This window comes from Acanthisitta chloris, unplaced genomic scaffold, assembly GCF_000695815.1.
Source record: "Acanthisitta chloris isolate BGI_N310 unplaced genomic scaffold, ASM69581v1 scaffold36031, whole genome shotgun sequence".
NCBI classification, from domain to species: Eukaryota; Metazoa; Chordata; class Aves; order Passeriformes; family Acanthisittidae; genus Acanthisitta; species Acanthisitta chloris.
Genome location: NW_008655338.1, coordinates 7,780 through 29,934, shown reverse-complemented (window position 1 = coordinate 29,934; position 22,155 = coordinate 7,780). Strand labels below are relative to the sequence as shown.

At 49.1% G+C, this 22,155-nt stretch overlaps 1 protein-coding gene across 1 annotated transcript in view; it reads right to left on the bottom strand.

The window, feature by feature from the left end:
• Nucleotides 1-5,805: 5,805 nt before the first annotated feature.
• CCDC108 (coiled-coil domain containing 108) overlaps nt 5,806-22,155 on the bottom strand; it is a gene marked incomplete at its 5' end in the record, with an annotated part of 23,150 nt that continues 6,800 nt past the window's right edge. Inside the window, 16 exons of the mRNA XM_009083850.1 lie at nt 5,806-5,842; nt 6,413-6,550; nt 7,211-7,492; nt 8,032-8,181; nt 8,560-8,774; nt 10,430-10,495; nt 10,984-11,121; nt 11,628-11,744; nt 12,182-12,325; nt 13,634-13,792; nt 14,548-14,736; nt 15,511-15,621; nt 19,800-19,866; nt 20,546-20,722; nt 21,043-21,171; nt 22,061-22,152. Coding sequence (XP_009082098.1) covers nt 5,806-5,842; nt 6,413-6,550; nt 7,211-7,492; nt 8,032-8,181; nt 8,560-8,774; nt 10,430-10,495; nt 10,984-11,121; nt 11,628-11,744; nt 12,182-12,325; nt 13,634-13,792; nt 14,548-14,736; nt 15,511-15,621; nt 19,800-19,866; nt 20,546-20,722; nt 21,043-21,171; nt 22,061-22,152 — 2,211 coding nt within the window. The remainder of the gene's footprint in view (nt 5,843-6,412; nt 6,551-7,210; nt 7,493-8,031; nt 8,182-8,559; nt 8,775-10,429; nt 10,496-10,983; nt 11,122-11,627; nt 11,745-12,181; nt 12,326-13,633; nt 13,793-14,547; nt 14,737-15,510; nt 15,622-19,799; nt 19,867-20,545; nt 20,723-21,042; nt 21,172-22,060; nt 22,153-22,155) is intronic.

Here is a 22,155-nt window from a genome sequence, read left to right as displayed (position 1 = left end):
GGCTACAGCAGCTCACCTGGCTCCGGTGACACGCTGTCAGCTGTCAGGTGAGCGGCTTCACCTTCCCCCGCTGGCTCACGAGCAGAAAATGAGGGTGACGCCGGCTGGATGGGGCTTTTATAGCCCTGATAAAAATAGCGCTGGCTGGCCGGTGATCGGGGGGCCGGAGAGATGTGACTGAGCAGAGACAGGCGAGAGGGCTGGGCTGGCAACGACGAGCCTTCTACCCAGCACACCTGTCACGGCTCTGTGTTTGCTCAGAGCAAATATTGACCCAGGGAAGGCAGGCTGGGCCAGGGAGGCGATTAGCCCACCTAGATTAGAGGCAGAGCAGGTCTCTATGCAAACTCTCCAGGGCTGCCTTTGTTAATGGGAGCCTGATGGGCTGATAGGAGCCAGGAGCCTGGGTGCTGGGATGGTGGGGAGGAGGAGGTGAAGGGGGAGAGGAGGAGACATTCATTAACCTGCACTGGAACAACACCAGCTGTCACTTTTCCACCCACCTGCCTGGCTCACTTTGCAGCTGGGGGTGAGAGGAGAGCGGGGGGCCAGGGGAAGCAGGTGTGAAGGTACCCTACCTGGGCAGCTCACTTACAGTGTTTTAGACTGTTGAAAGGTGAGGGAACAGAGAGGTCCTGCGGCTGAAAAGCAAATCTAGTGCCCACCCCAAGCAACCTGTCTTTGCCAGTGACAGCAAAGACTCCCTGGGCCCCACTGCAATCACCCTCTTCACACTGAAAATCCCCTGGGCACGCCAGGGAGATGCTCACACTTCATTTAGAACAGCCCACAGACCTCTGAACCAGGCAACAAAGCAGAGCTCAACAAAACTACCTCTCCTCACTCTCTTTGGGAGCATTTCCAGCAGTCACACAGGCCAGGAGCCAGCTGTCCTAGTGAAGCCACAAGAACAGGATGTGTTTCACTCCATGTGCACATGCCTCCCTGTGGGGTCACTGCATCCCAGAGTCACAGCATTCCCGCATCCCGGCTGTGTTGCTGCACAGCAGGGTAACTGGTGCAGACACCCCTCCGTGCTGGCTCTGGGGGCAGTGTGCAGAGATGATGGAGCCAGGAGAAGTTTAGACACACTCCTGCAAGTGCCCAGCCATGCTTCTCAGCCCTGACCGTCCTCTGCTGATCTCAGCCAGAGCCAGCAGGAGCTGGACTACCTCTCTCGGTTACTCTGGCACCCGCAACTCTCTGGATAACAGCTGCAGTGGCAGGAGAAGCTCCTTTGTGCAAGTGCACTGGCCTGTTTATTTGTGCAGATGGGTGTGTTTGCAGGTGGGGAAGGGGGTAAACGCTGCTTTAACACCCACAGTGGACACTTGCAGGAATCCTGGGCCTGGGTGTGCTTTAGAAACCATGACCATTGCTCTTGCCAGAGCTGGAATGTGCTTGCAGGTTGCAGTAAGTGGATTCACATATGTGAGTGGTTAGCAGCAGATCCTTAGCAGCCACTGCCACCCAACTCTTCTTCCCTGGAGACTTGTCCATTTCTGAGTCAGGATTTTGAAAGGCAGGGTCCATTCCACTTGTCTGCTGCTGGCTCTGCAGCTTGGGGTCCCCCAGGCCTGGCACAGGAGGTCCAGCTGGAGTGATGCCAACCTGCTGCCCTTGCTCATCATGATCCTCTTTTTCAGTAGTTTTGGCAGCAAAGGAAATGCAGCACTACTGCTGCCCTGGGTTGTCGCGCGAAGAAGAAATGTGATGTTCCCCCTTCTTTTGCCTCTACAGCCACTGATGCTTGGAATTGCATGCTTCTCCTTTCCTGGTGTGGGAAATGCACTGGGCAGGACTCTCACTTTTCCCTGCCCAGCCACACACACTGGCAAAGCAGAGCAGCAACTCCTGGCATAGGCTGATGGACTGCCATCTTTCTTTCTGGAGAAGCCAAAAAATCTCCAAACACCACATGGGTACTGCTGCAGTTCAGCAGACATCTCCAAGCCTATGTGCTGCATCAGAAATGCTCTCTCACCCCAACCTCTCTCCTGCAAGGGCAGGGCCCATCCATGCACCAAATAAGAGCAAATACTGACCTTGCAGGGCTGCCCTATGGAAAATGGGAGAAAAGCAGATCCCTTGATCTTTTAGGGTGCCCTGCACTGGACACCTATCCTGGGAAACATCTTCCACCTGCCCTGGCTCTGGCCCTGGAAAGGCAGGCTCAGCCTCCTCTCACACCTGCCAAGGGCTTGTGCTGCCTTGCTGTCCCATGAAGACTGACTAGCTCACACCAGAGCACCTCTCATGTCCATCCGGAGCCCTGGTCTGACCTGAGAATGCATGAAAAGGTCTCCACTCCCAAATACCAAAGCAAACACAGCTGATCCAGCAAAGCTCAGTATCTCAGATATGAGAGGCCAGAGGTAAAGGGTCTCTGCCCAGCTCTGCCAAGGGTTTTGGGAGGATCACACTCATGTTTTTGCTCTTCAGACTTTGCCCTGCCTGCACAGACGCTGCAGGCTAGTTGGGGCAGGACTTTTCCAGGTTCCTACCCAATACTCCGTACAGGGGGAGAAGAGGCTGATTCCAACCAGCGGCTGCGCGCACCGGCAGCAGGGTGCCAAGGGGACTGTCCCTTAACACCGCTGCCTTCCCCACATGGACACAGAGACCTGCCAACTGGGTTTTTGCAGGGGGTGGGGGACAACAGAACCTTGCAGACACCCTGTCAGGGAAGCCCAAGAGCTTTGTTCTCTTCCCTTTATCTCCTAGACAATGGCACGATTCAGCAGGTGTTAAATGTTTTAATGGGATTCAGGATAGCTTCTGTTGCCCACCTGCCCCAAGGCCATTTCACCCCTCCCTGGGAGCCAGGAGTAACAGCCAAGAAAAAAAGGCCTGTTGTGTGTTGCAGTAACTGCCTGATGACTGAGCGCTCCTGATAACCCGCACAAGAAGGGGAGTCCCATTAGCTTGCCAAGCTCCCGCTCAGCCATCCTTATGCTGGCTGTATACCTGCTGGCAGCCTAGCCTGGCCATCAACACCAGTCCGTGGGAACATCACCCACTTCACTGTCCAAACACTGGTGGGAAGGAGCAGGACCCATATCTACAATATTTCTGTTAGACAAATGTGCATTAGAAATGTAGCTGTGCTGGGGCAGGGGCCAAATCCTGCCCTGAAAGACAGTACAACAAGCTCAGACTTCCTTTTGCCTGAGACCCAAATGTCATTAGCAGAGACAGGGCTTCTTCCCTCTTCTGGAAACTGAGCTGGGCTGTGGGTCTGGCTCTACTACAGTTCCACAGTTCATTGCTCTTGGCACTGGGTACCAAGAAAACCACTTGCTAACAGAACAGCTCTCCCTGCTAGCTCTGCACATCTCTGCCCACCTTTCACCTCAGCATTGCCCCCAAGATGCAAGTGAGGAAGGAGCTTCCCCTGGTGAGTTCCCCACTCTGCAAAGCTCACCCCGAGTAGTACCTGGGGGTGCTGCTGTCTCCATTTGCCAAAGGGACAGCGGTGTGGCTCAGTCACATGTGAAAATGTTTTCCAAAACCAGGCTCAGTGGTTCCCAGCCTGAGAAATCAGTAGCTTCCCCAACATGGCAAAAAGGCTGTCCCTGGTGTATTATATTTTAGGATGAGGATGAAAGAAGAAAAGTGTGTTACAGCTGCTACTGTCTTTGCTTAGTGCACACAGAGTGGTTCTGGTTGACAGGCATCAGAGAAGACCTACGACAGAGGTGACACACCATTATGTCACAGCCCCTGCAAAGAACTGAGGAAAGAGAAATTTCTCTCTGAGAGGTGTAGGTAGTTCTCACACCCCTTGTTCCCTGACTCATCTGTTTCCTAAGGCATCATCTTAGGGCTCTCTCCTACTAGAGTGGTGCTTGTCAGAGAAGTGAATTTCCTCTGATAGTGCTCCAACAGGCAAGTACAATGTGACTTCTGTTTCCTCTGGGTCCAGAATGTGTTCAGTACAGGAGAGTGGGAAGGATAGAAACTTTAATAACCAAAAAAAAGATAATAATTCCCTGCACATGTGACTGCACTCAGACTCCATCCATTCCCTTTTGGGTGTTACACCAGACCCACACACAGCCTTTCCCATGTTAACTTCTCCAGGAAGAGGAGTTAACAGTGATGCAGCCCAGAGAGATCAGACCATGCAGCGTGTCTGAGGATGAAAAAACTGACCCTGACTGACCCTGTCTCTGCTGCCCCAGGCTGCCCTTGGGCTCCTGCAGGCAGCTAGATCCAACCTGATTTAGGACAATGGTGAGGCTTCTTCCCCTGCCTGTGTTATCCACTTGGGAAGCTTGTCACAGGACTACAGAGCATCTGCAGTGAGCAAATCCTAGTGAGGATCCTGGACCAAGCAGAATCACTCCAAGTGGACTGAACAGCCAGGTCCTGCTGCTGCCTTGAGCTGGGGAGGAAGGAAGTGGTTCCCCATTACCTGTTCTGCAGCAGCCAAAGCCCAGAGGACAACGGAAAGGCTGCTGTGACATATGAGAACTGGCACCCAGAGTGCTGAGGAGGGAGTAGAGGGTCTGCACTTCTAATGAGAAGGATCCAGGACCCACGTGAAGGCCTGAGGCACTCAGGCTGAGCTCAGGAGCTGACAGTGCCTTTGCTGTACCTCTGATAACAGGAACAGCTCAGCCCTGGGGCTTAGTAACGTTTACGCACACAGGGCTCCTGCACAGAGTGGAGTGCTGGGGTGATGCTGGGTGAGCCGCAGTGCCCCCAGGCACAGCAGGCACCTGCCCTCTACTGAACAGGGAAAAATCCCTTGTGCTTCTCATACGCAGTCTTTTCTTAGGCCACAAGGGAAGAATATGCAGCTCTGGTCTTGGCTGGGTGCTGGCACTGGGAACACAGGGCAGAAGGGCTTGAAGGGGGACACAAGTTGCATCCTTCATCCTCGCCAGAGCTGGGTGGCTGCGTGAGCCCTGCATCGCAGAGCCCATAACAGGGCTGCAGAACCGTGGAGATTCTGCAAACTCAGCCCTGCTGCCCGGCACAGCCATCCTGCAGCCTCTGCCTAGGAGCATCAGCTGGGGTATCAGCACCAGCCCCAGCTCTGCTCTGGCCGCTGGGATTTCTCACAACTCACACTGCCACCTCCCGGCTGTAACAAACCCGCTCTTTCACTGTGACACCTCCCACAGCTTGACAGATCCCCAGGCCAGGACAAGGCTCAAAGCATCCCCTTCCCCAGGTGACAGCTCTGCAGTTCAGGAAGGGCAGACCTCTGTCAGGGTGCTCACAAACCCAGACGCGTGGATTATGTATGTTACATGCCGGTGTCTGTGTCCGGAGGCCAAGCTGCTTTTATTGGACTGCTGAGTGTGCTGGTGGTGCTGCAGCCACTCCCTCAGGATGGTCACTGTATGAGGAACCTGCAGCAGGCATCGGAGCAAGGAGGGGAGATGTCCCACTAATGTCTGCAGGGGCTCATCACCTCATTGCCCAATTGTTGGTCCTTCCTCAGCTACATTTCAAAGCAGATTCCACTCCTCTCCCAGCTGGTACAGACTGGGGGTAGTGGGAACTGTCACAGAGGTTGTCCATGTGCTCCCTGTAGCACACAGAGGTTCTTCTCTGAGGATGTGGCCCGTCACAGAAAGGACAGATCTCATGAACTCTGCTGTGGAGTTGTCAGAGGATTCAAATTGGAGCTGAGGATATAATCAGGACATACCTCCTCAGAGACAGCCAGCATGCTGAGCTCAGGTCATGGTGTGTGGGGGGGTCAGAGTTGCAATGGACCTCACAGGGACAGGATGAAGACTGAAGTCAGCTGATGTGCTTGAAGAGCTCAAGCAGCACAGTGTCCAGCAGCTATGCTCTGGAGGGTGGGGGTGCCAGATTGGTGACTCTGAAGAAGAAGAAATTGCAGCTCTGGAGATGACATCTCCATCCAACAACCCTCTCCCATCAACACTAAATCCCATCTCCCTGCACTTATGCCCAAGCTGGGGTAAACCCTTGTGTTTTGCCTTCAGCCTCAAATCTACCTCCCCCACCAGTGGCCATTCCCTCAGCCTAACTAGATCCCACACCATCTTGGACTATGAAAGCTTTGCCCCCTTTCTGCTGTCAGAGGTGGTGCTGCCTGCTCCTTGACCCCCTTCCCAAGGGACCATCCTTGTGCTGGGCTCTCCAGTGTCTCAGGCTGGCTATTCACCCACAGGACCCTGCCCCAGAGCTGCATGAGGGTCTCAGGTCCACAGAAAGCCTCTACCATTACTGCCTCTGCTCTGTGGCTCAGGAGAGGCCAAGAAGGGGCAGAGACTTTGGGAGTGGATTCCCCTTGTGCACAGACAGCCTTGGCATTGCTAGGCAGTGACTGAGCTAATCCATATGGTCTAGAAAATGTGCTGTGCTTCAACCTGACACGTTAAGTACATGTCCTGCCCCCCACCAAAGTACCGCTATACCCTGCTACCTTTGGCCAGGGCTGGGGGGTAGAGCAATGACCCTGGGCTGGGCTGTCAGCACCACCTCCCCACAGTTGGCTTCAATCAGGATATTTTGCAGTATGTTTTCCAGCACCAGCTCCACGAGGTTCCCAATGACTGGCTGCCTGGAGGGACAGAAGCACAGGCAGAGGACAGCTATCAGAAAGCAGATAAGGCAGGCTGCTTGCTGTGACTCCTCCCAGGACTCATCAGGCACAGCAGTGGAGCACACACAGTTTCCTATGCACTGAGGCCAATGAACCAAAGACTTAAGCAATGGGTTTCTGACCCTTGTCCCAGAACTGTCACCAGCTGGTGTCAGGCCCTGACCTCAGACAGAGCTGGGCAATTGTGATTTTACTGGTTTCTTCCTCCAAGCTGTGCTGTAGCTGGTATTTGTGAACATGCTTGTAGCCTGTAGCAGTGTGCAAGAGAGTAGCCACAGCAAATGCAAGGTGGTGAAATACTGAAGAAAAAATAAAAGATGAGGTAGCACACACTGCACCCTAATGTCTTATATGGCCAGGACTGTCCAAGTGTAAGGCAGACCTCACTACCAGCATCCTGGCACTGCCCATGGCTCAGCCCCAGACAGAGCAAACCTGCACTCTCCACAAACCATGCTCAGGAGAAGGTGGCTAGGTGAACTAACATCAATTTCCACCCAGAGCACACAGAATACTCCAGTAGGGCTGAAGAAGAAATGGGTTTCTGGCCCAGACAGTGTGCTGCCATGGCTCTCCTGACTGCAGCTCTTGCCTTTTATATATGAGCTTTTTCCTCACCTATCCATCACCTCCTTCTTCTCCCTCAACTGTTTGTGGTGAAAAATCTCAGAAGACTCCAGCAAATCACTGGGAGAGGTTTCCTGACTCATTTCTTTCCTCTCTCCATCCTTCTCAAGGTAAAGATCTGGAGAAGCAGACACCCTGCATGGGATTGTGGAGCACTGTCTCCTGTCCTGGATCTCTGCTGATCTTGAACATTGGAACTGGGAGAAATATGGAATAGGCTCATCCAGGCTTCTTCTCACTGCATTGTGGAACTGAGTGCTGTCCATGAGACCTCTGGGAGGAGGAAAATAAAGGATGAGTTCCAGCAAATCAGCTATCTGTATGACCCAGAGGATCATTACAACACAGTACAAATAAGAGGAAAACCCTGACTGATATCAGTGTTTAGTCAGCCCCTTCTTGCTTTCTGGGCCTCAGGGAGGCAGTAAGGTGGCCTGAGCTAATTAAACTACCTCTGCTTCCCAGCACTGGTTTTTGCATTTGTGCAGCTGACAGACCAAATAGGTGTATCCCAACACAGTCTGTTTCCAAGATCATGGCAGGCAGAGTTTCCTGGTTCTTGGGCAGTGACACTATTCATCATGCATAGATGTGCTCAGCCCCTGGCTGGGGAGCAAGACCCTGCCTTTGGCTGTCACACCAGGATTCCTGAGCTCATAGTACCCAGGACAGCCTTTGATGGGTGGATCCCCCAATTCTGGTGCAACAAGAGTGCACAGATTCCTTTGGGATTAACAGAAGGCTGGCCATGCTGCATACATCCTCTGGAGGACAGGGGCTCCAAACTGGGTTGAGGGCGAAGGGACACGCACCTGATGACACCTGTGAGTATGTCAGTCACTATCTGCAACTCCTGTTTTGAAGCAGCAGCCAGGGATAGCCATTTGAGTTCCATGTGCATCCTGTCTCTGTCCCTACTCCCATCCACAAACTTGCTCTCCAAGGGCCAGGTGCTGAAGCGGCTGGGAAAGAAATTGTTCCATCAGTGGCAGCACTACTGAACCAAACCATCAAAGACCTGCACCCTCCTGGCACTGAGTAGCACTTCAGGCAAGTGGAGAGCAGTGCAGGGAACCCGGGGAGGAGTGGGAGCTGCTGCATTTGTGACAGCAGCAGGGACAGTGTCACATAAGAGGAGCACAGAGCTCTGACAGCATCTCCCTTTTGAGGGAAGGAAATAAGCAGAATCCATCAGCAAATGCTGGGAAAAGCAGGGCACCTCTTACCTAATACTGAGGCTCTGTAGAGGAGCAGAGCAGAGCTCCAAGTTCAGTGCATATCAGAGCATGAGCAGCCCTAGTTCAGATGAAGATATCAATCCAAAAACCTCTGTCTCTTACCAGGAAAACAAGTATTTGGGAAGCTCCGAGGCGAAGTTGCTGTCGAAGTCCTCAATAGAGTGGGACCTGGCTGACACACCAAGGTATAAGAGCATAGGCTTGGGAGGCTCTGGTTTGACCCACACCTGGCTGGTGTCTTTGCCCAACAGCAGCCTCCTCTCAAAGTGTCCAGCTGGCTGATTGGGCATGGGGTGGTTTTTAATGGAGGGTAATGTCTGTTGGAGAGAAAGAAATGGCAGGTACACAGCTGGTCCTTTGGCCACAGGTATACTGGTGTAGGTTTGAGCACAGGCATGAGAACTGAAAGCCCAGCAGTCAAAGCCACCAGATCCTGGTGTCAAAATGAACTTGGCATAGTAAGTACTGCTACTAGGCATGAGAAGCCATAGTGGAAATCAAGTCTGTTCCCTCTTAACTGCCTAGTGTGCCAGGCCCAAGTGTCAGCAGGGCTTCAGGGTCTCCTCAGGGCAATTGGGGCTGTTGTACTCCAATACATCACCATGGAACTCTGGGCGATCATCTTTGCTCCTCTGACCACACCAGGAGCGCTGCAGGAGAAGTGATGTACATGTATGGAATGCATGGGGAAATCATCTAAACTAGAGCCACACTGCATGGGCCAATTTGGGCTTGCATTACCAGCAGTCAGTTTGGGGGAAGTTTCTTAGGGCAGTAGTCCAGAAGCCTGGGCCAGCAGGACACCACCCAGATCTGGAGAAGCTCCCAGGCATTGCAGGACTTCAATGACCTTTGAGACACGGCCATCCTGCCTCTGGAAATGAAGCCAGGAGCCTTCACTTCTCCTTACATACACAGCAAGTGGTTGCAGGCTCCAAATTGTCACTAGGAGTTAAAATCTTAGAGGACTAAATGAAACTGGTTTTACTTTTCTGCAGCCATTCTTACACTCATCCCAGTGAATGCCTCGACCTGCATCACTGATCACCCATAGTAGCACAGGGCAGACAGTCCAAGCTAGCATTGCCCTGAGCTGATTCCTTCACACAGGACAATGCAGAGCATGCAGAGGCACTCTGCAGGGTCCCAGGAGCACTGCTACAGCCTTACTGTGGTGGACCTCCCAAGATAACAAGCTGTGTCTTCTAGCTCCTGAATCTGCTCAGGCCTAGCCTACCCTCAGTTCCCCTAAACCCTTCCATATCTTGGGTTAGCTGGTTCTTCACAAGCCCTGTCATTCCCCCAGCACATCCTGCTGATGGTTATATGCACAGTGTGGCTCTGCCTTTGAGCCCAGGCAGTTCTGCAGAGCATTCACTGGGACTTTGTCTCACACCTTCCCACCACTGCTGGAAAAGCTGCCTTCCAGCACTGGACACAGCTGTGCAAACTTGAGGGGAAACAGAGATGAATCAGATAAACTGAGCTTTAAAACTCTCTACGCACTTAAACCAAGGCAGTTCCTGCCTGCATCTTCTCCTTAGGCACAAAGCAACAGCCCTTCTAGCAATATGGGCAAAGCCTGCACCACATCCTGCCAGGGTCCTGCTGCTTTCCATCATGGCATGCATTCCATTGTGCCCCCAGCATGAAACCAGTCCAGGTACTGACTGCCCTGTCCATGTGCATCTTTTCTGCTTATTTGAAACTTTTCCTCCTTCCTCAAGCCATGGGTGCACATTTGGTTCCAATTTCAGTTCCCTTTCACCTCAGCTGGAAAGTTACTGCCCACAGAACACAGCCAGACAGTCTGATTCTTCTGGCTCCTCCAAACAGTCTGTCTCCCAAAGCCTTGAAGCTACAAATCCTGATGTGCTCTCTGTCTAGGCTCCCACGCTGTGATATCCAGCATCTGCATCGTTTCTAAAGCAGTCACTTTGATTCTACAATGGGCAAGACAGGCCCGACTTACCTTGTATTTCCTGATCACAGCTGAGGATTCAGGAAGATTTTCTGTCTCAGCAGATTCTAATAACCTCTGAAAAATAAAATAAAATATCTTTTAAAAAGGAGGAGAAATTAACATGTAGGAAAAGTACAGAGCAGAACAAGTCTCTAGAATTTTGTTTTACTTTGTGCCAGCTGAGAATCAATGACCTCATCCTCCCATTCTTCACTCGGGCCACATTCTTACTGCTAGCTACACATTTCTGTCCAGTGTTTATTCATGGTTAAAAATCCAACTGTTGTTTTCCAGAGCCACTGGCTTTGTTTTTCCTAAGTCTTCCCATGCACTTCCAAATTTCAGATGGTCACTAGCAATTTCAAAGTTTGTAAGGCAATTTTTGGCTAAAACCCAAGATCTCATTTTCCACTAACCACAGATCAGCTTTGAGGTTTTGAGCAGATCAGAGCCTCATGTCCTCTTATCAACTTGCCTAGATTTTCTTAAAGAACACTTCGTGTTGACACTGGCTGCTGTTTCTGAGCTGAGCTAAGCTTGTACAAAGTTTTGACAAGACTTACCACTGCAGGTGGCATTAGCTTTTTCTGAGTACCAAGGCTCTTCTCTGTGATGGTGAATTCCACAGCCTGCCGTTCCTTCTCCTTTTCCCACTCCTGCAGGTCCCTCTTGTACTGAGCCAGGGACTTCTGGATGTACACCTATGAAACAAACCATGACTGGAGGGATCAGGGCTAGAAAGGAGCTGCAAATAACAGTCTCTGGCTTAAGTTCATGCCTGTCACCAATTTCTCCCTTTCAGGAGGTCTGAAAAAGAAGCCCACTCACTTTCCAAGTATTCCAGTGGCAGGAAGAGGAAAGAACAGTGCTATTGTAAGACTCATAAAGAGAAGACATGCACTCTTGCCAAAGAAAACCTGGAAAGTGTCCAGTGGAACACTACTGCAAGTCTGTGCCCCCACTAATATTAAAGCAGCAAGACTGAAATCCACTGAAAGCCACTCCCACTCAAACCATCACTTCTAGTAGCTGTGTTCCCCCCATTAAGCCATGATGAAGTTAAGTGTCTTCAGGAATTAGAAGTGCATAGCAAAGAAAGATTCCTTCAGCTGGAAGCAGCAGGCAGATGACTGCTGGAGTCAGCCATTTGGGAACTGCAATGACATGCCCAGATGATGGTAATGCACAGATGTCTCTTGGGTCTCACCTCACACACCAGATCTGTACTGTAGGAAGAGGGACTCATTGTAGGTCCCATTGTGATGAAGCAGGGGATGCTCTCTCCAGGCTGTACAACCCCTGACTCTGGAGCAATCTGCAACACCTGGGGGAGAGGGAAAAAAAGTAAAATAACACCCCCAAAAAACACAGAGGATCTGTTTCACTGTTCTGGGACCTTCCTGTGTGCCTTATTTTTGTAGGAAACACACCTCTCCTTCTCAGAGGCATATGGCATGAGAGAGATGCAGTTGATACATGCAAAGAAGAAGCCTGGACTTTGCTGATGGATGGAGTCCTGAGGCTTGTTACCACATTCTGTAGTTCCAGGTTCATGTGACCTCACTGAAGCCTTCAGGTTTCCCTTCTGAATTCCTCTTTCCCCCTATCCTAACCCTTGCCTTCACTTTTCTCTGCATTTTCCTTTCATCAGCTTCCACAAAGCCAATTCCTGTTTGAGTGTCTTGTTGAAAATGAAGTTGTAAGGTCCTTTCGTGGCACAACTGAGATGGGCAAGAAGGCTGTAGAGCAAAGAGGACTCACCCTCTCATCTTTACAGGTGCTTATCTGCCAGGCAAACACAACAGCCTTGCTCTCCGACATATTGTTGAGAAAGACAAGTTGATTGGCTTTGCTGCAGTCTGGGATACTTCCAAAGCAAATCTTGTGGTGTGACAAGGTGGCTACCTGCAGGAAGCAAGGTGAAACCAGAAGGAACAGCAGGGAAGAAAGATGGGATATGGCCATTGTGGAAGGGCAGTCAAACAGTCATCTCTAAGTTATCCAGCAATTCATAGATAATATTCACCAGTTGCTTTTACCATAACAACTTGAGGGATTGTTACATTTCTGTCATGTTTGCTCTGGTTACAAAGACTTTACCCCAAGAGGACAGCCCTGTTGCAGCAGGATTGAGTGATCAATGAATAGGACACAATACTGGTGCTGGACAGGAGAGGATCTCAGTAGCACAGGGGACCAGTAACACCTAGATTCTCCCTGCAGCACTTGCAATCCAAGCCTTTTCCTACTTCAGCTGACAAACATGGGAGGTATGTGCTTGTGCAAAATCCTCATCAACCTGAATGTGAGTTTTGAGAAATTGCTCCCCAACACACCTTGGTACTAGTATGCTACTAGTTTGTCACATTCTCCAGGCACAGGGCAAACTCTGAGTATGACAATCATTAGAAAAGGAAACTAATGACTTGGTTTCAGAGAGCCTTGTGGAATGGCATCTTCCTTGGCAGTCTGAGACAGGTTTTTAATCAACTTCTCTTTGCGGTACCCAGGAGTGTAATCACTCTGGCAAGAGCATATGGAGCTGGCGCTGGGCTCCAAGGAAGGCATGCTAATGTCATGCAGGATGAATCCTTTACCTGTGAGGAGAATGCCTCTGCTAATGCTGTTTACCTATGCTGGAATCTGTGGGTGAGTTTAACAACAGATTGTCCAGGCTAGCAGGCCAGCTCTACCCAGGCCAGACAAGCTCCTGCTGAGCCAGTGGCAGGTCAAACAAGTGCATTCCTCGGGATGTGCCTAAATTAGCGACCATCCTGCAGTCTGTGTTCAGGTTCTGAATCATCCGAGTTCAGCTGTGAAATGATGGCAGCAAAGCCCTGACATGGTATGTTGGAGTTGGAGTATATTGGTCTTTTTGTGAATGAATCATCAAAGAAAAAGGTGTTGTAGCTGCAGTCAAGAAAGGCAGCTGTGATAGAGGGCAACTTCTAGGAGCAAATTCATTACATGAACAAACTTTAAACCCTTTTTGGTTCTAATGGCCATGGAAGTAACAAGTTGGAAGGAAGGCACCTTTCAGCTTTTATGAGTTAGACTCTAGATGACCTGCTGGAAGGGAAATGCATTGTTCTATGTCATGGCAATGAGCTCTCCTGCAACACAGGCTACTGCTAGATGGGGCCACTTGCACATTTCCATCCCTTTCATACATTTCTAGATTGATACTATTGCTCATGTCATATCTGCACTTACCTGCCCAGGCACAGTTAGCTTGGTAGAACCTGGAAAGACTGAAGCAGACGAAATTTTGCTGGATGTGACAGCCTTTCCTATGGTATTTGGATTGTAGCCTACTCCCTGGAAAGTGATCAGGGCTGATTCACCGCCCAGGATGTGGATGGGAACATCAACCTGCCTTGGACAAGATAAGAGTTTTAAGTCCAGAGTCATATTTGCAAGAGACGTGCAGTAAGCTAGCATACTTGCTAACAGTCTGGTCTAAATACACCACGTGCATGGATGAAGAGAAATCCAATCTCTTTTGGTCTTTCAGGCCTTGACCTCCCTTGCTAGCCCAGGAAAGCTGGTTAAGTAGTCAATTAGCCAGTTACAGCATGAGATGGGCAGAGACTCCTTTTTGGAGCAAAAGTTGGAGTTTTAAAATTAAATTTATTTATGTTTCCATGCATCCACCACAGAGTGGGGCAATAAGCAATGCTGCAGCTCTGGCCGTTCCTGCCTGCTGCAGCCCAGGACAGGGGTCTTTGAGAAGTCTGTTACCAGAGGTCTGCAGCAGCATATGCTGCAATGATAAAAAGACACCAACTTCAGTCTCTTTGGTGGGAGTTTTTGGAGGCTGACAATGAACCACAAACCCAAACAGATACTGTTTATATCCCCACCTACTCTTTGATCCCTGAAAAACATATACTGGCATGACTCTGGTTGTGGAAGAAGTCTGTTCTTAGGAAGAAGAAACTTATGAGATGAAAATTTATCTGCTCCATTTCCTGACCAGACTCATTTGCTCTCAAGACTCTTGCTTCTTGGAGGAATGAAGCTCAATTCAGCTGTAGCACGACATGGATCAATCACCAATAAAAAACTGAGAGAATGTTAGCTCAACAGAAAGAAAGTGGTTTTGGCATTCATGAGGAGGGTCTCACCGAGTATGTTTTAGCTTCCAGTGGTGAAAAGATCCACTCAATGTGGCCTGTTTTTCCAGGAGGGATTTCTCCTTTAGGAGTTAGGCAGACAAATATAGGATGCTGAAAATTTTCCTCCTCTCTCTCAATGTTGTCCAGCTGAACCTCAAACATCACAGGCACGGAGCCACCATTGTAGAGTTTATAAGTCTGAAGGGAGTCAGAAAGAGCAGTTCTTATTATACCATGTACAAGTTAAACTAGTTAACACTTCCCCAGAGGACTGTGATAAGCATTAATAATTAATTAGTCAGCTTTGTCTCCCAAGAATGAGGAGACCTCATAGTGTCAAGACTTATTGATGTGGCTCTGATAGGAATTGTGCTGAAGGTTTATCACTACACATGTACATTGATAACCACAGTGCCTCTCCAAGAGGTGCCCTGCAAATTCACGCCAGGGGAAAATTAATACAAATTAGCTAAAGGGATCACTGCAAAGCGGATTACTTGCAAAGCAAAAACGCTTATATTAAAATGATCTTAATTCAATTCAGACTTGTAAATTAGGCAGTACAAAATCAAAGCTGCCTTTTTGCTGAAAAAGCATTTAAGGAAGTTTAATCAATTTACTAAAAAACTAATTAGGATTTATTTCCAGAGTACCTGGACCAGCTAGGCAAGTTTTCACTCAGATCCAATGCAAGAGAACAAGTGAACAGCCCTACACACCTCAGAAGCATTCTGACTGGAGTGAACACCAAATCTTGTCAAACTGAAGAGGGTGAGAAGTACTTTCCCTGCTGCTATCCCAGCAGCTATTTCCAGGCTCTGCCTAGAACTAGCCGCAAAGTTCTACTGTGACACTTTCATGTGGAGGCCACTCTGTTTCCTGAGAAATGCCTCAGGCACTGCCTGTCCTTGGGGGACAGTACCACCAGCTACTACCCTACATTTGTGCTGGGTTTGGCTACAAGATGCTCACCTGTGTAGGAGGGTGGGAACTCCCAATGGCAATGGGTGTGAAGACGTGATTAGTGGAGGCAAAATGAATGTACGGCCAGTTGTGTTCCACTGTCACACCGCTGAAGGTCAGCTACAGTGCAAAGACACACAGTCACTTTCTCACAGGGTCTTGTAAGAAACACTAACAACTGCACATTGACTCTGAAGTACTTTGCAAGTTGAAGGCAACACAATTACAGACTTAAATTGGTAATACCAGGATGGCATGTTCTAAGAAAAAAAAATCAAGAAGACGGAGAACCTACTTAACTGTTGACTTTTCTCTGAAAGGTTCACTCCTTGTTTCAGAAAGAATATACTTTTCTCTCTGCTATATCAGACACCAGCATCAGTGCTTCTCTAGGCAGGTGTATGCTGGAAATTCTCCATGAATCACAGAATCAATCAGGTTGGAAAAGATGTCTGAGATCATGTCCAACCTATAATGTAACATCACCATGACAACTAGACCATGGCACTATGCGTCATGTCCAGTCTCTCCTTAAGCACCTCTGGGGATGGTGGCTCCACCACCTCCCTGAGTAGTCCATTCCACAATCACCCTTTCTGTTAAGAAATTCTTCTTAATGTCTAACCTAAATCTCCCTTGGTGCAGCTTGAGACTATGTCCTCCCATCCTGTGACAGTTGCCTGGGAGAAGAGACTGATCCCCATCTGGCTACAACCTCCTTTCAGGTAGTTGTAGGGAGTGATAAGGTCACCTCTGAGCCTCCTCTTCTCCAGGCCAAATAACCTCAGTTACCTCAGCCTCCCCTCATAGGACTGAAAGTGTCTGGACTGTACATAGGAGAGTGTGCAGCTGTAACAGCCAAACCCTTTGGAAAGACAGTATTTTAGGTACGTAATGGCCTCTTCTTGGAAAGGACCATCTGGATGTTCACACTCTAGAGGACATCCTGCTCCAAGGATGTCTAACAGTCAAAAAGCTGCAAGAAGATCCCAGCTGAATTTTAAGTGATCAAGTAATGATCAACAGTGTCCTGTTAGCAAAGCAGATGCCAGCAATCCAAGCAAACTGAACTATTTCATAGAAAGGATTCTGCGTTCACACAGGATTCTGCATTTTGAGAAAACTGCAGCCAGGCTGGAGATGAGTCAGGATATACGATTTCCTGCAGGATCACCCCAAAGCACCCCTGGGCTATCTGCCTTGGATGGAGGCTGCAAAGCAGATACTGAGTTGGTGGTATCTCTGCACAGGCCAATGGGAGCCGAGTTGCTGCAATTCACAGAAAAGTATGGCTATTTTTCAAGTGCATATGCAGAAGACTGAGGATGTTTGCAATGGCAGGCAGATGCCTTAGACAGACATCTGCAGGAGATACTGTATCAGCTGCTTAAAAATGAGCAGAGAATGACAACTCCTCCAAAACAACCCATTCCAGTTCAGCTCCATAAGCAAAGTGAAGAAGGAGAGAGGACTAGAAATACAATGGTCCCACGTGTGATCTTTTCAAAGCATTACATGAGCATTCAGCCTTCTGAGGGTCACAGCATGTCAGATGAAATGCAAATAAGGAGGAAAACAAAAGCTGGCACTTTCAAATTGCAAGGGAACAACAGACAGTAACCCTCCTGAGCTTTAAAAGTGAAGCAGCAATTTATATTACTTCAGTCAAAAGGCCAGCTTAGACTCCAACAGATCACACTGTCATCAGTTTCCATTTGACACAGGATGCAATATTTAAAGCACTATCAGTTAAAAGAAGGCAAAAAAAGAAAAGTGAAGACCTGCTGTAGCCAATTCTCCTTCCAGAGTGCATAGACTTCATCCCACAGTGAAGACTTAGAACATGATGGGGGATGCCAGATTCTCCAGGGAGGAGAGCTGCCTGGAGAACACGTGATGCAGGTGATACCATCACACAATACCTAATTAGCAGCTGTGAAGTGAAGTGCAAACACTTCTAGTTTGTGAAACCTGTGTGCTCAGGGATTCTCCCTGATCCAGATCTTCTCTCCATGGAGTTCTGCAAACCAGCATACCTCATCCTGCAACACCTGCAGCAGGCTGGACATTTCCTAGTAAAACTGCTTAGGGCTGCATATTCTGCCTGGCCAAATGATCCCAGAGCTTTGAGAACAAGGTCACAGCTGCACTCTTACAGGCAATGAGGCAAAGGACAAACTGTGAGAACATTAGGCAGTGGGACACCCTGTTTCCCTACTGCACAAGGAATTGGGTAACACACAAGTTCCACAGAAGTTTTGTCCTACAGCCAGAAAAAATTGCCAATGGGAGATCAGTTTGGGTCCTTCACAGTATATATAAATCCAGTCATCACAGGACTGAAAGCTGGGCAATGAAAAGGAAAGAAGTAATAGAAAGGGACCTTCTCCAGAAGATGTAGACAGGCTCAGTTGGGGAAACAGGAGTGAGAGGGAAAAATCTATCCACACTGGTAGAGCCATAACAGAAGGTAATTTGGACCCCAAAAAGTCAGACATTGGCTTGCAGCTCGTTAATGTCACTGCTCCAAAGCCAAGCAATTTGGAATTTGACAGAATAACCAAGCAATACCCCAGCCTGATGGTCTCTACCTCTGCTTATTGTTGCTTTTGCAAATTTCCAAAGCTTAACTTTTGGGGTAACATTACACCATTCCCTTCCTTTAAGGTTAGAAACATTCTGCACATTTCACCAGATTCCCAGGTGATTTGGTCAACCCTGGCATGCTTAGGGCAGTCACTTCCATGGGAGTTGGCAGCTCTGTGCACTTCATGCCGTGACTGAAAGAAAATAAGGCATACTGTGCTCAGCCCCTCAGCTGTTCTCTCTGCCAAAGGAGCAGTCTCTTCCACTCCTACTTTCTAATACTGGCAGGTCAGTACTGGCACTGCATCCCTGCAGGTTGTGACCACCTCCATGTCTCTAGAGTGGTCTCTGCAGGTCCTACCACCAGAGCTGAAATGCACCCAGGGATCCCCATGATTTTTCATCCCCTTCTGCAGTGACAGCATGAGGTGGGGTGGTGGATTCTGGTAGCCACCAAAGCCACTAGCTATGTGACAAGATGTATGGATGTATGCCCTATAGGCTTCTGGTGCTCCAAAGCCTATTCCCTCTCTGGCCAGCTGGTGAAATGCTCACAGCCACTCTCAGGATTGTGCCAGGCAGGCAAAGCACAGGGAGCCTGTCCAAGGGCTTTGAGGGAAGGCACAGTTAAGCCACTGTTTGAACAGCTTGGTCAAAGGGTTGGATTTTCAGCTGACAACAGTACTGAAAGAAAAGAAAAATAAAAGAGATGTGTGAACACAATGGTCTCATAGGAAACTTCAGAGACAGACAGGAAGGCTCAGCCGGGCATGAGCGGTGCCCGGCAGAGCACAAGGTGACTTTGACTCTAACTGACAGTTTGGGAGAGGGGGAGAGAAAGAAATTAGTTCCAAGCCTGAGGAAATCCTCAGGGAAAACACACCACAGATCAGCTCTGGGGTGCTTTAGCAAGCAGTGAAGCAGGAAGAATGACTAAGGATCTCCTCTACTATTGGCAGAAGAAATAAGGTGGACAAAGGCTGCAGCCAACCAGAAACCCAGGGAGTACCTTCTGGGCTCAACGAAGCAACTGCCTCCATACCTCCAGAGCTGGAGGATGCTCTGCCACCCTGTGAGTCCCCAAACTGCAGTCAGTGCAAATGGTATTTTTGGAGAAAAGCACATTCCAGGAGGTTTTGAAGAGCATAGAGAGTTGATGAGATGGAGAGATGCAGGAAAGCTGCATATGAGAGAAGTAGGATGGGCTGCAGATACGAACTCCAGGACCTCTGCATGGAAGAACTCATGGTGAGGCAGATGAAGTGAGGGGAACCAAGCACAGACCTCCTGACTGTGAGCTGCACTCAAGTGTGAAAAACGTGCAGGGACTGTAAAACCTAAGAAGGCTGTTTTGGTCTTGGAGTTGCCTTGGAGGAAGAAGCAATTCTGCACTAACACTACCAATAAAATACCTAAGTTAATGATAAATCATACTCCTCTTGCTGAGGAAATCAAAATATATGACATCCAAGGGAGAGTTTGCCAGTGCACTGCCTATATCACACTGTGCTGGAACCACAAGTTTGTCAGAATGTTGGGTTTATGTCTCTGCTCGGCTCTCTGTTACTACCTGGCTAGTACAAATCCTACAAATCCCAGGGGAAGGCCACAGCTCCCTGTATGCCATGCAGCTTCTGGGGAAAACATCTTTTAGTTCAGTTCCTACCTGCTGCTGTTCTGCAAACAGAAGGAAGCGACACATGCTATCTTACCAGAATCTCATGGCCATTGGAAACCTTCAGCAGTACAGGGAGGCGATCAGTGCCAATGAAATCATGTCTAGCAGTGAAAGAGGAGAGGAAAACATTAGAAACCAACCTTATGCCCAGGGTGATAGAATCGGGGTCACACAGAACATTAGAGACAATTCACTTCCCACCTAAAGAGTCAGTGTTGCGTAATGGCGCACAGGGCAAGGGGGGGGGTGGAACAGTTGTGTTTGGGTGGGAATGAGTGATACAATGTTGATGTTAGTCACACACCAATTTAGGGACCCAAGTTTCTAGGCCAACAAAATTGCAGTACTTCACAGGTCTGGTATGCTGCAAAAGGGGAGGTGTTCAGTTTTCTTCATTCCTGCCACAGGCACACAAGGGCTAGCAGCTCTAGCTGATGACAAAAATATCACTGCATAATCAAAAGCACAGGAAGTGCAGCATCTTTTTCGTCTCCTCAACTGTCAGGTCAAGGCAGACCAGCATTCCCAGTGCATCACACTAAATGCCTTTTGCACTGCAGCATTAAAGGACATTAAAACATTCCCTTGAGAAGGACAAGCTCTGTGGGGTTCAGAAACCGGACATGCTCAGGAACTTTTTACTTGCCCAAACTTTTACTTGCCCCTCTTTGCAAGGCATGTGTGAAGGGAAAGGACCTGGCACGGAAACATAGGGAACTGACAGTATGTGCTGTCCTGGCACATAGCATGAGGCTTTGAAGTACAGGTAGTTGTCATTACCTGTGTGAGAGCTGGACAGATTTCTCCTGTCCTGGAAGAAGTGTTCCTGACTTTGGGAAAACACTGAAGAGCTGGTTATCCTGAATTCTCATCTGGTCCAGCTCCTGGGGGCTAAACTCAGCATCCTGTGCCCAGTGCTCCATGTCCATCTTCTGATCAGAAGGAAACAAGAAGGCCCTAAGGAATGAATTGGCTGGTCAGCAACAAGGACATGCAACTTCCTCAGGGCCACGGTCAGCATTTTCTGCCCAGCCAGACTTAGCCCATCTAAGATGGTGGACACATCACATCTCATCAGGTCCGATCTGCAGCTCCCTGCTTCCCCACCCAGACCCACAAACAGATCAGAGCTGCAGTTCCACAACACAAACTGCACCTAAAACCCCACTCTATTAATTTTCAAGTGTCTCAACGGCCCTGTGAGCACTTTCAGTCCCCCAAACAAACCCCCAAACAAACCCCAGAAAGAAGGCTAAGCTCCAGCGAGCACTGTTTACCACTCCACAGGCACCACACCCTTGTTCTCCAGAAGAAGCATCACAAGGCTCGGCTCTGAGCCTACCAGGGCAGACCCAAAGTTGAAATCCAGCAGGAGAGGGGTGTACACTGGAGGGGTCAAGCATGTGCTGGCCACCAGAGAGAAAGAAAAGATTACATTGAGACAGGAGGGTCATCAGGCCATGACAGGGGAAAGGTCATTCTACACTGGCTCTCTTGCTTTTAATTCTTGTCTGACCTTATATTGATCATTTTGGAGAAAAGGATACTGGGCATAAGGCAGGCCTTCTGATTTCTAAAAAAAACCAGTCTCTTTTCAGCTCCCTAGTACAAGGAAGTCACTGACATACTGGAGTAGGTCCAGTGAAGGGCCACCAAGATGGCTGAGAGCAGGAGCACATTGGTCAGGCTGGATGGGGCTCTAAGCAACCTGGTCTAGTGGGAGGGGTCCCTGCCCATGGCAGTGGGGTTGGAACTAGATGACCTTTTAGGTCACTTGCAATCCAAACCATTTTATGATTACTTACAAGGAGTGACTAAGAGACCTGGGTTTGTTCAGGCTTATGAAGCAAGGGTTCAGGAACAGCAACTGCACAAGTTGCAACATGAGATCTTCCAATCAGATACTAGGAAAAAATTTATTACTAGGAAAAAAGTTTTTACTATGAAAAGGCTAGTCAGGTGCCCAGAGAAGCTGTGGTTTCTTTGTCCTCAGAGATATTCAGCATTGAACTGGACAAGACCCTGGGCATCCTGATCTATATGTCCTTGCTTTGAGCAAGGGCTTAGACCAGAGACTTTAAGAGGTCCATTGCAATTAAATTATTCTTTGGTTTTGTGGCTCTTTTCTAGGGAGGATAAGCAGGGAAGTGGAGGTGAGCAACTGCCTGCAGCAGCTAGGATGGAATAACACAGTGCCATGTAGCAGTAAGCAGCAACACACACCAACAGCTACAGCATCTCTGTCTGGCTCGTGCAAGGGATTCAAAGATTCTCTGAGCCATTTCCTCATCTCACCTGTGCCTTGTGGGAACTCGGTAGGTGAGCTCACTGGGAGTCAGGTCTCGCTCCAAGTATTCATTCAGTGTGTCCAAGGAGAACAGCTCCCAGAG